The sequence below is a fragment of the Lepisma saccharinum genome, chromosome 16 (assembly GCF_977018435.1).
Source record: "Lepisma saccharinum chromosome 16, izLepSacc3.1, whole genome shotgun sequence".
In the NCBI taxonomy this organism is placed as follows: Eukaryota; Metazoa; Arthropoda; class Insecta; order Zygentoma; family Lepismatidae; genus Lepisma; species Lepisma saccharinum.
In genome coordinates this window covers 7,828,999-7,845,580 of record NC_139244.1, presented here as the reverse complement: position 1 = coordinate 7,845,580, position 16,582 = coordinate 7,828,999, and the positions used below count along the sequence as shown (strand labels likewise).

Genomic DNA, 16,582 nt, shown 5'->3' with positions numbered 1-16,582 from the left:
AAAAACTGCATATCCCGGAACCTCTATAAGAAGGAAACCTGTAAATACGGGGAAAAAAAGGCCCCAGAACGGACCGATTTTATACCTCAAAATGACCTGCTTAAAGCGGAAACCTCCTTAACGCAGAAACGGAACACCTTTAAAGACCAACGAGATGTTTTTATTCTCAGTAAGATGGAAATTTCTTCCTTTATTTTTTTCGCTCGCAAGAAAACAATGAAATGTTGTAAGTGGAACACACCTCTGTTGCCACTTGCTTATCGGTAACATTGTCGATATGAAAGAATGCGCTACAATACTCATAGCTGTTACGATTCAGTTTCATTCTTTCATCCCTTACCCTCTTTCTCCACCTTTCTTTGTCTATTTCTCCTCTGTTCTTTCGTCATCTTTCTATTTTTCTTGTTATCTCTCTTTGTTTCTTTCTATTTCTTCACTTATCTCAATCTTTCTTTACCTCTCTTATTCCATCTTTCAATATTTCTCTTCCCCTTTATGCACATCGCGCTACGACGCCAGGGGTCCCGGGTTCGAAAAGATACATAAGTACTTACTGTACGTTCTTACAATACTGTAAAAAGTGTACCAACATGGTGTGTAGTTACATAATTGTAATCTCTGCTATGCTTATTGCGACTGTATCGCATTTTTATTCATGTACGTAAATGCATTAGTACTCTTATGTTATAAGTAATGCGAAATGTAAATCTGTCTTTCCATTATTTCCTGCAGCGCTCTATACTGTATTTAAAGTCAACCCTGTATAAGAAGGAAAACTGTTAAGATGGAAAATTTTGCTCGGAACCATCATGTTCCGGGATAGACAGGTTTTACTGTAATTCATTCACGTTCTTCTAGAAATATTTGCAACTTTATATCAGGTTGATAGAAATTGGTTAATGGTATCAGTATAAGTATATCGGTGGTTTATTAGTAGATTATTCATTATTTATTAGACCTTTTTTTGTTTTATTGCTAACTTTCTTGATTACACTATAGCTAAAAGTTACTTTGTTATTCTTGCTTTCAGTTCCATGCCATGGATACTCTACACAAGCATGGGTACAATATTGCTGATGCTATAAGTTCATTAGTACCTTCCACGGGGCCAGTGCTTTGTCGTGACGAGATGGAAGAGTGGTCAGCATCGGAGGCGAATCTCTTTGAGGAAGCCTTGGAGAAGTACGGGAAGGATTTCAATGACATTCGGCAAGACTTTGTAAGTGCAAGGGGGAAACTCTATCAAACTATAAACTCAATAATTCATCTTAAAGTACATGTACCTAGTCATATCATAAATTATGTTACAAAGTTTAGACAGGGATGGCAACACTGGTTGACAAGGTAACCCCGCAAACAACAACCAGTATCATTGTGTGTTTGGCTGTGGTAGCGGAAAGGTGAATTTTACTGCGAGTCGTATGGAATGGGGTGCATAGGAGAACCGTGTGGCAGTAATCGCACTGCACAAAGTTGGCAAATCACCATCAGACATTTTCAACACCCTGAAATAGCTGAATATCATCAGGATGTTCGTGCATCGGACCATCAACAGATACTGTGACACGGGGACAATTGAGCACCATCCCAGGAAAGTTAGACGTCACAGCGTGAGGAGCCATAAGCTCGTGAAAGCAGTGGTGGTGTGGATTCGATGAAATACTGTCAGGAAACAAGCAGTGATGGCTCGTGAGCTGAACATTTCGAAAATGCCGATGTCACGTGAGCTTCAAAGTGACTAGGACTCCACACTTACTGGCGAAGTACTGGTCACTTCCTCATTCCACAACTTAAGGTCCAGAGGGAGCAGAAGAGCCTCACGGACGAAAAAATCTTCAAGATTGAAGAGTCTTATAATCTTCAAAACAATCGTGTTTATGCCTCGACATCCCAGGAAGCTCGTGAAGACATGGCACGGATCCTCAGAGGCGATCATCCCACCTCAGTGATTGTTTGGTGGGGGGTTTCATACGATGGCACAACCGACCTCCACTTCTGTGAACATGGTGTGAAAACATCTGCAAAAGTGTACCAGCAACAGTGTTGGAGCCACTTGTGAAATCATTGACCTGCACCATGTTCGACAATGAGCCGTGGAGCTTCCAGCAGGATTCGGCACCAGCCCACAAGGCAAAGACCACACAAGAGTGGCTTCAGAGGAATGTGCCGGATTTCATTGCTTTGGCTGATTGGCTCTCCAGTAGGCCCGACCTCAGCCCATTGGACTACAGGTTGTGGACCGTTTTGGAGGACATGGTCTGTAGGAAGAGGCATCAAAACCTTGTGAGTCTCAAGCGTTCTCTTGTGAAGGCAGTGGAGGACTTTCCCCTCTAGACCATGCGTGCTGTGATCAATGACTGGCCTCCGAGACTTCGGGCCTGTGTGAGGGCCAGAGGTGGCCATTTTGAACAGTGATGGTGCTCTGTGTTGGCAAGACCTCTAACTTTGTAACAGAATTTATGATATGACTAGGTATTATGCATGTGTGTTGTCTGATGGTAGAAATTAGAAATCTTACATAATACTCTTGCTTTGAGATGTATTTTTCTGTTGTTGCATGTGTTGGGCATGTAGTATACAAGGAAGTAATGTTACTGGTCATGTGATCGTATGTGTGTCAGATATGAACGTGAAATAATCATTATGATAACAAAGTTGTTTTGCCGTGTGCAGAAGAAATGCCACACATGAGGTAAGGGGGGACAAGATTTGTGCTATCAAACCCACCACTGCTGCTTGGCGTTCCTTGTCCCATGCCTGTTGGGAGAAGACGACAATGTTTTAAAAAACGTTTATAGCTTTTTTGAGAAGAGCTGGTCTCTTCCACTGTCTGTGAGGAAATTTTTAGTGAATTCTTACCTTTTTAATATGTTTTCTGTGCAGGTCCCTTTACAATCTTTCATTTGTAATTTTACATCCCTTTTTTAACTTACGTAGTAATTAGATAAGGGGTTATTTCCCCGCAACTACTGGCATTGTTTTCCCCATACATACATAGCCTTTGCCAATGTGGACACCACAAAACTCATAGTAAAGAAAGAAAGAACATCATGAGTGTACCTGATGCAGCAATAGTATAATGAAAAAATATGTACCCGATAATCAGCAGTAGCTTGTCACAGAATTTCAGCTTCAAAAAAATTGAATTTAGACATAGGCAGTGTGTGATATTTTCAATTTTTCACTTAATCTATTGAAAGTTTTGACCCTTCAACTATCATCTATTTCAGCTACCTTGGAAGACCCTTAAAAACATAATCGAGTACTACTACATGTGGAAGACAACTGATAGATATGTTCAACAGAAACGGGTTAAAGCAGTGGAAGCAGAGTCTAAGTTAAAACAAGTCTACATTCCAAATTAGTAAGTACATTCTTCAATGGACTGAATTTCTATACATTGGAGGAATAGAACTGATTAATCTACATTATATTAATTTGGTAATTGTGGCATATTAGTTGGGGATAGCCATAAATTTTCCAAACCAGGTACCTGCATCTGCATCTTGGAATTGGGTACCTGGATTCATTATTACCTGGGTCCTTCATATTTCGTGATCTAAACGTGGTCATTCCTAATAATGTTAGTATGTTTGTTTAGTAGCACAATTTGTCAATTTGTTATTGTATTTATGAATATAAAGGCTTGTGTTCCTATCTCTTGATGTCCAGGAATATAATAGAGAACACAGTCCAAAATGACAATATGTTTCATATCGTCACTCATCCTCATTAGCCAAAAGTGGCAGAAAAGTGAAGTAAAAAAAATCAAATCAGTCAATGAAATTAGGAACACATATAAGATAGCAAGGGATTGAAACAAAAGTCAGGTTTATCCAAACACATATTTCAGCACAGGAAGCCAAATTCATGAAAAGTACTAGCAAACCTATTGAATTCAATGTAATAGTGTAGTTTGCCATCCTAAAAAAACATTAAAAAAATATTTAAATGCAGCTCAATTACATTGGCAATTAATGCTTGGAAAAAGCAGTGTATCACGAGCCCAAATACTTACCAGGAAGTACTGCTAGCCATTTTGGTTGAAGATCAATTTCCAGCTAGACAGGATGACTGCTACCTCATTTTTGAACCTTTTTAATCTTTTAACCATGATTTACCCAAATCTTGTACAGTCTCCTGACAAAGCCACACACACTGTGCTGAGAGATTGAATAAAGTAAAGGTTCATGCCAAAAGTGAATGTTGCATGTGTGCACAATAAAAATTTGATTCACGGAAAAAGCAAATACTCTTCTGGGTGTACACAAAAAATTTGAATTAATATTCTTGGATGTCCTAGACCATAACCATGCAGTCTAAGGGGTGAGGCTTTGGGCTCGAACTATGGGATGCACACTGGTTCGAGTCTCCGGAGGGAAACGTAATAACTTTTCTCCTGAGATTTCGGCCAGTATATGGGACTGGTGGCCACCCACCATTGTGAGGGAATCCGGGAGCTATGAATGAGAAGCGTAACCTGGTCACGGAAACCTAAGACGACGACTAGGGGTTGATCGTGCTGACTACACGTCACCCAATAATTGGTTGAATGATCGCCCACCTCTGCCGAGACATGTGGGAGTGAGGTGGGCAGTCTGTAGGTATGACTTGACCCTCAAGGACTGTTGCATCATGGGATAATGTTCTTGGATACCAACACTGTTGATATTAGCCATACGCATTGGTTTCAGCTCATACTTTGTATTATCATGTGTGTTTTTATTCTTTGTGCATACTGTGTATAAAAGTGTAGTGCAAGAAATGTTGTAACATTAACATTTTATTTCCAGTAACAAACCGAATCCAGCCGTAATCAATAACAACAAAGGAATAGTTAATGGTAACAGCAATGGAGACGCATCAATTGGTGGAAAGGCATGCGAATCATGCAATGGTAAGTCCCTGCTCTGGATCGAAATGGTACATTATTTTATTTTGTTGAAATATTGGTTTAGCATCAGTGTACAAGGTAAATGCAGTTGGAAGCAAGCTGTTGATTTAGTTTTGTGCAGTTTAAGGATGACCTCTATGCAGGAGTGGTTAACACTGTGCTACAATGCTAGGGGTCCCAGGTTTGAATCTCAACCTGGTCATCGGTATTCTGTGAGAGTGTTCCTTCATGAATTTCATACAGCATTACTCACCCTCATCTTTGTGATTAGCCAAAAGTGGCAAAAAGATAAAGTAAAATAAACCAAATTAATCTTTCAAATGTTTAGGATGCTCTTTAAGTCATAATGAATTTCACAAATTGATTGAAAATAACTGGGCTCGCGAACATGGTGAAACTATTGTATCTAAAGATATCTGTTTGGTGGATGCCTGACGAAGCTACCGGACAGGTGGCGACAGTGGCATATATTGGATTAAAAACCTGAGCTATTGCACCATATCATAGTTTTCAAATGAACAAAAATTTGCTGGTGGGGATGTTTTTTTTTTTAGTTCATTTGGTGTGGGGGTTTGAAGTGATGTGACATTGTGATTAAAAATATATTACCTCATAAATAAAATATGGAAATGTACACTGTCAGTAAGGAAAGAATTTCATTCTCATTTGTATAAATAAGAGGCCCATATTGTGAAATATTTATGTAGTCCTATATACGAGAATAAATATAACACTTCTACTTACCTATTTTCATGATTGGAAGTTTGGGCCTCCTTGCTGGTGCAGTAGTAACGTCGTTGCCTTCAAACTAAGGGGTCCCGGGTTCAATACATGATGGTTTGGATACCACTTTAACTGTAGGTCCGATCCCCATTAGCTTATCTGTGCATAAAGTGGACATAAAAGAAAAATCCAGAACAATTTGGAGCTTATCGTCATACGTAAGCCGAACAGACAGCTTGTTAATTATGTCCCTCATTTCAGTTAATTACACAACGCAGCACGTATCATTCACAAAAATACAATCCACTCACACGCTGCCTCTAAATAAATTCCACATACCAAGAACCCTTAAAGACCACTCAAGGCGATCTAGACTAGAAATGGTCCTTGTCCTTTCTGTAATTTTTAGATGCACTCATAAACCATTCCCGGTCAGCCAATAATTTTCTTCTCCCCACTGTAACTCGAGTTGTTAGAAGGTCAACAACATCTTTTTCAACTCGTCTTGTCCATGCCATATGCAACATTTTCCCCTTGCCTGTGATAATTTGGCTTCAAAATTCCTGGGAAAACTACATGCTGGGAAAAATTGGTTTGCAACATTGACCCAGACTTTGAGGAAGTTCAGAGGGAATTTTCCCGTCATATCCAACCCTGTTCCCTCTCCTGTAACAGTTTGGCTCCTCAATTCCCCGTTCCTGAGGAAAATACATGCTGGGAAAAATTTGTTTGCAACACTGATCGGGTTATCCTTAAGATAGCTCTGTCACGTTCGCCCATCACCCAGTGCAGTTGCTCGCAAGCCACCTCACAAATTCGAAGAAAGCGGACAATGTTTCCAACTCCTAAGAAATCAGGTTTATCTTCTTACTGAAATAAACAATTTTATGCACATTTCTGATATTTTTTTCTGTATTTTGGTCACTGAGTCTGGGCTTCGCAGATAGCCTAGGTAGCATTTAATATATGTCCCTGGGTGGCGAAATCGATCTCGAAAGAAATCTCCGTGGAAAAATGAAATGTGAACTTACCAGAGTGAAACCAGTTATTTTTCCAGCTCTGGGAACACATAACATGTAACTTTTTGAGTGTTAACGTGTACATCATCTCAGCTACAGGAATCAAGTAATGAAAACTTAGATGAAACTGTACCATACATGTATGATGATGGTCCTCCCTCACCTCTTCCTCGCAGTTTGCATCAAAAGAGATAGATGCGTGGTATTACATGAGTTGCCTGCAGAATTTACATATCATCATAGTGTTGTTAAAGATTGTTTTTGCCATTTGTAACTTGCATATAGAGCTATGCATACAGTGAATAGTTTTTAAAGCTAACATGCTAGATTTAATTTACACTAAATTCAATTGCAAATATATGTATTAATGTTCTTTTCAGTTACAATTTCCAGCCAATGGTATGCATGGGGCCCATCTCAGATGCAGTGCAAGCTCTGTCACAATTGTTGGATGTATTGGAAAAAGTATGGTGGCTTGAAGGCTCCTTCAAGAATAGGTATGTGCTGGTATTTCTCCATTTATTGTGCTTTGTTCAATGGTAAATTTTTAATTTGCAGTTTTTGTATTATTAATATATTTATTTTTCATTGCATTGTGGAAGTATATTATATTGAGTAAATTATTGTCAATTTGCATTGATATTAACCAGGACAGCTGTTGCTGCTGGATTGGTATTGGCCAATACCAGAGATGTCAGTATTAGCCGATGCTTTTCTATGAATTTGGTCTTTTACAGGCCAAAAATCTCGCACTACAATTTGTCTAATTTTATGTTTTCCATTTATTTTGCACCAGCATTGGGCAATTGTCACGTTGTACATGTACAGTTAGAATACATCTATAAAACTACAGGCATAATATAATATAAGATACAAGAAATAATATGAGATACAAGATAAAATAAAATAAATGCATGCTCAATGTTATTTTCTTGACAAATTGGCTAAAAATTTGATTTCTATATTCAATGTTTGCTTCAACTGCTATGACAGTATGTACACACACATATATATGCACACAAACACATATTGAGCATTAAATAGTCACCTATATTTACATCTAGATAAATGGAATCAAACAGAAAGCAGTTCCAAAGGAAAAATAGAAAATAAATACCTAATGATAGGGCAGTTTTATTTTATGTTACATTATTATTGTTGTTCCTGCCACTTATGGTGTCGATGTACTCTTGCACTGTGTAAAAACATTGTTTCCTTAGGAATCTTTTTAGATGCAACTTGTATACTGGCAATGAATTTATATTTTTGAATGCATCTGGTAGCATGTTAAATAAGCGTATACCATTATATGTTACCCCTTTTTGGTAGAATGTGGTATTGTGTAATTCCATAATTTCTTTTTTAATGTATTCTCATATAATTCTGGAATAATTTAATACTAAACTCTTGGTAAATTTTTGAATGTAATTGTAGTGTGTAAAGGAGTCCATTTTTGCTTCTCAAACATTTACAGCAATTTGATCAATTTTTCATTATTTGCATAACACTCAGGATAATTCAGACTTCAGAAGGTGTTGCGTCGGTAAATAAACACTAAATTTTGTGTTTAAGGAGTTTATTTCGCATCATTTCGTGACAAGACATGGTATCAAAATGCACCTCACACCTTTCAAAAACATGAAAATTTAACACTATAATGTGTTATTTCACATTTTGTGTTTTCATCAAGAATGAAATATGCATGCCCCTATCAATAGGTACCAGAGTCGGCAGCTGGATCATGGTGCTGATCAGATCATCTGCACCATGACTGAAACCAGGAGAGCATTCATCCCTCCCTCCAGACCCCTGTTATGTGTTTTATCATCTTGAATTTACATTTGTTTTCAGTTTTCCAATAAATTGCTTATTATCGCTTTTTGTTGATCACCAGGAAACAGATTTATATGTAGTATTTAGTAGCTTAATATGTAAATACATATCTAGTTATATTCATCAAATTATGGAGTTAAATATGAAGCTTCTTAATAATATGACACTACACAGCCTACATAAAATACAGTCTCTGCATTGTAACTATTACCATCACTGTCTTGAAGAGAGACAGGTGTCACAAAATCGTTGCTTCTGGCATCGGGCACCTAAGGGTGGGGTTAGCAGTGGGCTGCTCGACTTGGGACTCTCTTTCAATGTTGCAAAAATAATGTTTGTAATAACGTGAAGCCAATGCTTGAGCCCTCAGTCTGTATTGTTGTAAACAATTGTAAATAAACAGTAATTCCAAGATTCAACTTTTTTTTAGGAATGGGCCGATATAAAATTTTGACCAATATCGATAAATTACTGATATAAAATTTACCGATACCGATATTCTACTGATCCGATATAAAATTAGAAATGGTCCTTGAAGAACCTGAAATGTTCATTGACCTCCTTAATAAATGTGTGTTTTGAGATGACTGCAGTGCAAGAGAAGCTAAATATTTATACTATTACTTTTTAGAAAGAAGAGCATGGAGATTATCCATAAAAATTACAACAAAATGGCAGAATTTTGCACTAAATTATCAGATATTTATCGATATATCTGATCGGTAAAATAATCGGTAATTTTACCGATACACTGATATGCCTATATCGGCCGATACCGATAGAGTACCGATTAATCGGTTCCATCCCTAACTTTTTTAAAATTGCAAACGTAAACAGTTGGTAGGCTGTTCGGATGTCGATGTAATATGTAAGAATAACTAAAATATGAGCCCAAACTTAATACAATGTACAAATATGGTAAATAAAAATTGATTTTAGCTTCATATATAAATATGTATTTACATATAAATCTGTTTCCTGTTGGTAACCATGACATAAAATACTCTTACCCGAGACATTCTGCCTATGTATCTTTGCAGGTGAAAATGAGACTGACCACAAAAAGAAGTCAGGAAGCATGTCTGATGAAGGTAATTGTGTTACAGATGAGGCAGATTTAGGTAACTGAATATGAATTGTACTTCACATTAAAAATTCAGGTTTAAGTTCCTAATGAACTCTGTACCAATGTTGCATTATGCCTAAGATTGACATAAAAATACAAGAAATTGTGATGCAACCAGAATTAGCATATTAATATCGGAGCCATAACTAGGAAGGAGTGGTTGCCCCAGGTGGTGAGAGAGGGGAACTGCCAAATAAGAAAACATAAGAAAGGAAAGGCATGCTGTTTCCTGTAGTATTAGCGGCCTCCCCTATAGCATAGTGGTAATGTTGCCACCTTGTGATTAAGGGGTCCCATGTTCGTTACCCGGTGAAGAGACAGTGGTTCAGATCCAACTTTAAACTGTAGGTCCAGTCCCGATTAGCCTTTCTGTGCATAAAGTGTGACTTAAAACAACTAATCAATCAATCTTGTAGTATTAACACCCTAATAGATTAATATTATTATCAGTTTGCAGAGAAGAAAATCTAAAAATTTGCTTAATATATGATCTGTGTCATGTTTAAAAAAACAGTCTTATTGAGTGAGCTGTGCTATGTTTAATAAAAATAGCTTTTGTTGTAAAGGAGTGCATCTTGAGAGAAATTGATGTAATTTTTTCTTTGGATTTCTTTTTTGTGCTCATGACATTGCTGTTTATGTTTAGGATATTGATAACAAGGTGGGTGTGAACTAAGAAAACATTTACCCCAAGTAGTATGTGTCTGAGGCCAATAATGTTTTCTCTCCAGGGGTAGAAATATCTAGCTATGGTTCAGATTGGCTTGAAAACCCTGGTTTTACCACAATTTCTCACCAAATTGTCAGCCTGCAATTTTGATATTTGAGTCTCAAAAGTTGCCAAATTAGGAAATTGCAAATTGGTACACGAGTTTGTATTTTTTGAAAGTTTGCTGTATCAGGGTTTCCACTGACCTGGAAAATGTGTAGAAAGAAACAGGGAATTTTGTAAAAGCATTCAAAAACCTTAAAGTTATGGAAAGTAAAAGCTTTTAAAATATATTTTATTGTTGGGATTCAAATATAAAACAAATTTCACTTTTTCTGCGGTGGTCATGGGGAACTGTACCTTACATTCCTAGCTGGTTTATTTTGGGGGGAGGGAATAGTTGAAATAAAAAGATTTTCTTTTATTTTTCATAATTAATTTTCAACAGTGTTGGATAAACTGATTCTTATGATTAACATGAGTAGTTGAGTATGTAACACTTTATTTATTAGTATATTAAACTATAACAGATTGGTAAAATTACTGTGTAGTACCTAAAACCTGGAAAAGTGGGGGAAATTTTATTCTGCAAAATTAGTGGGAACCCTGTATGTGCAATAGTTAATAATAGCAATAAGTGATTTTTAATAGTTAAGTTAATCTCTGTGACTTTCATAAACCATTTAAAACACTTATGCTCAAATTTAAAGCAGTGGGATGTTGCATTTCTATGCTAAATTGTAACAATTTTTACTAAATTTCACAGTCGTGGGCATTCCAATTAATCACTGGTGCAGTCAATTTGTAACAGTTATTCATATGTGTTATTTTGTTTTGTGTTTTTGTTATTGACCAAAATATAGAGTATTCACTTCATTATTTTTTATGCCAAGTTACATTATTACTTGTTAAATTTTGAAAATAAGTTGTACCTGTTTGTTCTAGTTGATTAGTAGTAATTATTATGTACCATGCATTACACAATATACTGCATTAAAGAAACTACCTGGATATTTTTTAGTATATTTTTCACACAATGCTTTTCATTAGGAAATTCACCTCGGTAACAGAATTATGAACAAGTGATAATTTATCCTCAAAATCAAGAACCAAATCAATCTCTAAATATAGAACATTCAAGTATATCAGTGGTTGGAAGCACATGGTTCAATAATTGTAATAATTGTAATTTTGAAAAATGCTTTTGTTTATTAAAAGTATGTAGTGAACAAAATTGCTGACAACCATAATTAATCTTCTGTTTGTTATTTTTTTGTAGAACGGATAGGAAGCAGTATGACATCACACAGACCACATAGATGTAGCATAATTAGCTGTGGAAAGGTTGGTATTTTTTTCTTCTTTCTTTTTTTCCAAATGTTTGTACAAAACACTATTTCAGAACTTTCAGTTGATACATTCACATATAAAACAGAAATGGAAGTGTAATGGGGTGCTGCACAAAACTGTCCATGGGCCCCCAGTTTAAAAAATAAAGATAAATTAACAAATAAATAAGAACTAAATTGTCAGGGTTGAAAAACAAAGGGATTGTCTGATTTTCAGCCAGCTGGGAATTCTTTGAATGTCAAGATTTATGCATGAATATCTCAAACATGAAAAACCACATTTAATTAGAAATGCACTTTTTTAGCTGTTGCCTTGAGCATGATTGAAGGTTTATGTCTAAGGCAGCGATGTCAAACTCTTTAACATTTTCATATGAAAAGCACAGGAACAAAAAATATATACTGCAAGGTGGAACTCATAGCCCATACAAAGGAAAAAGGAATATGTTAAGTAAACTGTACACACATAAAATTGTTGTTGCTTCACAACACTGTTACGTGTGCATGGACAAAAAATGGCCAATATTTTTTGTAGAAATGTATACAAAATGTCAGTTATGTTAAACTGTAGTGTCATTAACATTGATTAATACATATCAATGGGTTTTGCCTTTGAAAAACAACTGAATATTTAATTTGCAAAACTATGGCTTCTGAATTACATGTTCATATCCATAAAAATAGTAACATAATATCAGAATTTTGTGCTAAATTACAGGCTATTTATAGATATATCAGATCATTTAAATTGTGGTAATTTCACCAATTTCACATGCAGATAATCTGTCCCCCATATAATATACTATGTACTGAAATGTGTGTGGTCATTTATCATGTACTGTGAATATGAAGTGTTTTGTTCTTCTTAACAGGAATTTAAGTTGAAGGCGCATTTGGCAAGGCATTATGCTACAGCTCACGGGTTGGCATTTCGATCAGGATCTCCGCGACCAATCATGAAAACGCGAACTGCCTTTTACCTGTGCACCACTCCATTGACTCGAATCTCACGTCGCCTCTGTCGTCACATTGTACAATCTCGGCATGCAGCTCGTGCTCCGTTTTGGCCTATAAATATATCAGCAGTCAAGCAGGAATGTAAGTAATGCAGTCGTCATTTGCAGGTGTTTTTTTTTGTTGTTTTTTTTGCATGTAGCAAGCACTTGTTCCCTTTCTGTTCATCAGTTGATGTATGTGGGTGTTTTTTTTTAATTGATATATGATGCTGTAAGATTTCAGAACCGTATCTAGTGTGTTCAACAAAAACAAAAGAATGATGAGCAAAATAACAGATCTCACTAATAGAATAATGGGACTACTGTTGACAATTGAACATTGTGGCCTTCTAAAACTATTCAAAATAGTTAAAATAGGAGACCTTTGGTATCAGTGTTGGAAAGTATCTGTTGAATTGTCTTTACAATTAAAGTGAAAAACTCACCCACTAATATTTTTAACAACTTAATTGTTACAATTTTCAAGCAGTTTTGGTATTTGTATTGATTCAGCCCTAAAAAAAATATATAGACGAGTCTTCATATTGCACAAAAGCAGTGTAAATACAGGGTAATTCAAAATGAATGGTACAACTTTACACAGTTATGATGTTACTATTTATGATAGAAAATCAGACAAGGCATCAATATAAAGAAGAACTCTGGAACTTTTAATCACATGACTCACATTATAAGGATTCAACATGCGAACCACGTATAATGCGGAAAAGGTCCAAATGATAATCAAGTACTTGCTATGCACGAGACAGCAAGTCATCGTCAACGGTTTCGAAGTCACTAAAATTTGCATTTGTAACTTTAGCAATTCTATCGGAGTGTGAACAACATGAATTACTACCAAAAAGCATGCGGAAATGTCTTTGCACCATTGTGATTGAATCAGTTCTCGATAGCTCCAACACAATACGCCTTCTACCGGTCATTAGCCATTTTGCGACACTGACAATCCTGGTGGAGCATCAGCTAAGCAGAATAAGCCCGCTAAGTGGGAATAAAACTTCCAGAGTTCTTCTTTATATTGATGCCTTGTCTGATTTTATCATAAACAGTAACGTCATAATAACTGTGTAAAGTTGTACCATTCATTTTGAATTACCCTGTATATCTCCCAGTTTTGATGTTATAAGAAATGAAAGTTAGGGATACATGAGTGTGCCATGTTATGTATTGTGGAGTACTCAAACCTTTGTGAATTAAGGTAAATAAAGAGGAAAAAGTTAAAGCTAGTCCAGTGCTGCCATGAAGGCATTTAGGGTGATGTGGAGGTAAGGTATAGAGCTCCACATATTCTTGATCTCGGCCATAGTTGGGATGATGTGATCAGCCCCGTGCCTGGCCACCTTTACCCCTCAGGGTTGCCCCCAGGTGCCTATTGGGTGGATCTTAGAGCCGTGCAGAAGCAGGGAAATGACTGGAAAAATTCCTGGTTCAGATCACCTGCCCCGGGATTCGAACCTGGGTTTTCTGCATGGGAGCCACATGCTCTACCAACTGAGCTACCGCGGCTCTGAAACCTTGGAAAAGTATCCAGTTAAATTCAAAGTTGTATTATCTGATAAAAGATATCTGCTGATGCCCTAACTCTCTTCTAATCCTACCTAATTGCATGCTAATATTTTGTGTGTGTGTATGAACATGTACTCTGTCTTCAGGCCACTCAAGGTTATGTTAATCTACAAATGGCCCAATCGTGTATCTTGAAAACATAACAATACTGTTAATGTGTATCTTTAATGCATGCTATATTTAAATATTTCTTTGTTCTTATCCAGGTCAGCAGCAAATTATTGGAAAATCCATAGTAGAACTAAAGGAATTATTGAAGTACAGGAAAAAGGAGAGGGGTAGCGTAACAAATATTGCCACAGTCCTTGGTCAGGGAGATCTAATTGTCCCAGACTGGTTGGCTCCCACAGAAAAGGACAAAATACCCAAGTCGGAGCATATCGCCTTTCCACGGCCACCAAAAGGACCAGGTATGTCCCGTTGAATGCCAAAGTATGTTGATTTATGTAGTGACTTTTCTTTATTGTTCAGAGTCTCCCTGATAGCATGGCAGTCAACACTGTCACCTTGTAATCATGAGGTTGCAGTTTGTTTCCAGTGGAGGCACATTGGTTTATACTGACTGAATCCCCAGCTGGGAAACAATGAATAAGCTATCAGTTGAATTCCCTTCGACTGACAACGGGCATTTTCGAGTCACAAGGACGAAACAAATGAGCTTCAGATACACAGAATGTTGCCAAACATACTGTAAAATTGGGAGGAGGGAGTTGATCAGTGCTGTTACTGGATAAAAGTTGTACATTAGTACACAAAGCACAGGAAATTAGTGCACAAAACACCTAAACACTGTACACACAAGCTAATAACAACAACTGACAAAACAGACGTATGCTTGGCAATGTTGTAACGGGAGAGCGATGTTACCCCTTCAGCTTTTCCTTCACAACTGAGGTTGTTGATACTCATCTAGTCACGCACCCTCGAAGACGATTGGTGGACAGATAGAAGCTATGTAGCAAAAAGTAGGTGAGCTTCCAGTTGAGCCCGTGATCAGTTTAAATCCACTAAACATGATGCATAAAAGTGAAGGGATTCACTCAAGTGAATTGTCATTGACTGATAATATTTCACAATTTATTAATAATTAATATTAAAATATTTATTATTAATTTAAATATTAAATATTGAAACATTCTTAATGGAGATGGACCGATATGAAATTTTGCCTGTTACTGATAAAATACCGATATAAAATTTACCAATACTGATGATAATCTATATTCTACCGTTCCAATATAAAATTCCAATATGCTTATATCCATAAAAATTACGACAAAATGGCACAATATTGCACTAAGTTGTAAAATATTAAAGAAAATTACCAATACATCGATATGCCCATATCGGCCAATATCAATAGAGTACTGATTAGTCTGTCCCATCCCTAATACTGAGAGGCATGCATATTTTATTTTTTTTTATGGAAAGACAAAATATAAAATAACAGCTATAATGTTAATTGTGCATTTTCCTACAATATTTTGTCACGAAATGAGCTGCAAAATAAACTCATAAACACGAAATTTAAAGTTTGTTTACCAACATGACACTTCCTCAAATATCCTGAGAGTTATGTAAATCAAGGAAAAATGATTGATTCTGCTGTAAATGTTTTGAGAAGCAAAAATGGATTTATTTATTTAGGAAAAATTTAATACTCTGACAACTACATACATGTGCTACTAGAAGGGAAAAGCTTATTTTGTGTAATAAGTAGTTTTTAAATATAATTTAGGGTTATATTCACCATTTTAACACCAAAGTGTCATTGCTTTTTATCCCGAAATGTGCCCAGTTTTTGTACTGATATCTTGATAAATATGTGACTACTATGTTCTTAATAATTGCCAGTCTGTGTAAAGAGCTTCCTTTTATTACTTTGTTGCAGATGGGAGTATTCTCTATGAACGCGTTCCCAATCGACCAGAGTTGGATAAGCCCAGCATCAACAATGTATCACCTTCTTTATTAAAACGTAGGACTTACGAGGAAGTGAATGGAATGGATGGTGAGTATGGTGCTGCTTCATTGGTCTCTATCTTGTATTGTAAAAGTCTCTTGTGCTGCATGTTAAAGTCCCAAACAGGGTATGGGTGTTTTTTGTGAGTGTCCCTTCATCATTTTCAGCTAATCATCACTCATCCACAGTGTCGTGATTAGCCAGAAGTGGCTGGCAAGTCACGCCAAATAACAACAAATACAATACAGGCTGGGGCAGAAAAGCCTGATGATTTTTTAAATGATATAACACAGTAAATATAAAGAGTTCGTCTATATTCATGTGCTAGCCTTACGGCCATATGTATGCCATTAATATTGAAAAAGAAAAAAGCATTTATGATTT

At 36.5% G+C, this 16,582-nt stretch overlaps 1 protein-coding gene across 5 annotated transcripts in view; it reads left to right on the top strand.

Moving 5' to 3' along the window:
* Positions 1-16,582, top strand: part of MTA1-like (metastasis associated 1-like) — a 101,721-nt gene that overhangs the window by 77,129 nt on the left and 8,010 nt on the right. For 4 of the 5 annotated variants that reach the window (XM_083137653.1, XM_083137651.1, XM_083137650.1 and 1 more), the window contains 9 exons: positions 1,031-1,219; positions 3,231-3,364; positions 4,794-4,897; positions 7,017-7,133; positions 9,510-9,590; positions 11,584-11,648; positions 12,526-12,751; positions 14,442-14,645; positions 16,127-16,246. In XM_083137653.1, the coding sequence (XP_082993779.1) occupies positions 1,031-1,219; positions 3,231-3,364; positions 4,794-4,897; positions 7,017-7,133; positions 9,510-9,590; positions 11,584-11,648; positions 12,526-12,751; positions 14,442-14,645; positions 16,127-16,246 (1,240 nt within the window). The remainder of the gene's footprint in view (positions 1-1,030; positions 1,220-3,230; positions 3,365-4,793; positions 4,898-7,016; positions 7,134-9,509; positions 9,591-11,583; positions 11,649-12,525; positions 12,752-14,441; positions 14,646-16,126; positions 16,247-16,582) is intronic. The other variant, XM_083137652.1, reaches the window with a different exon arrangement.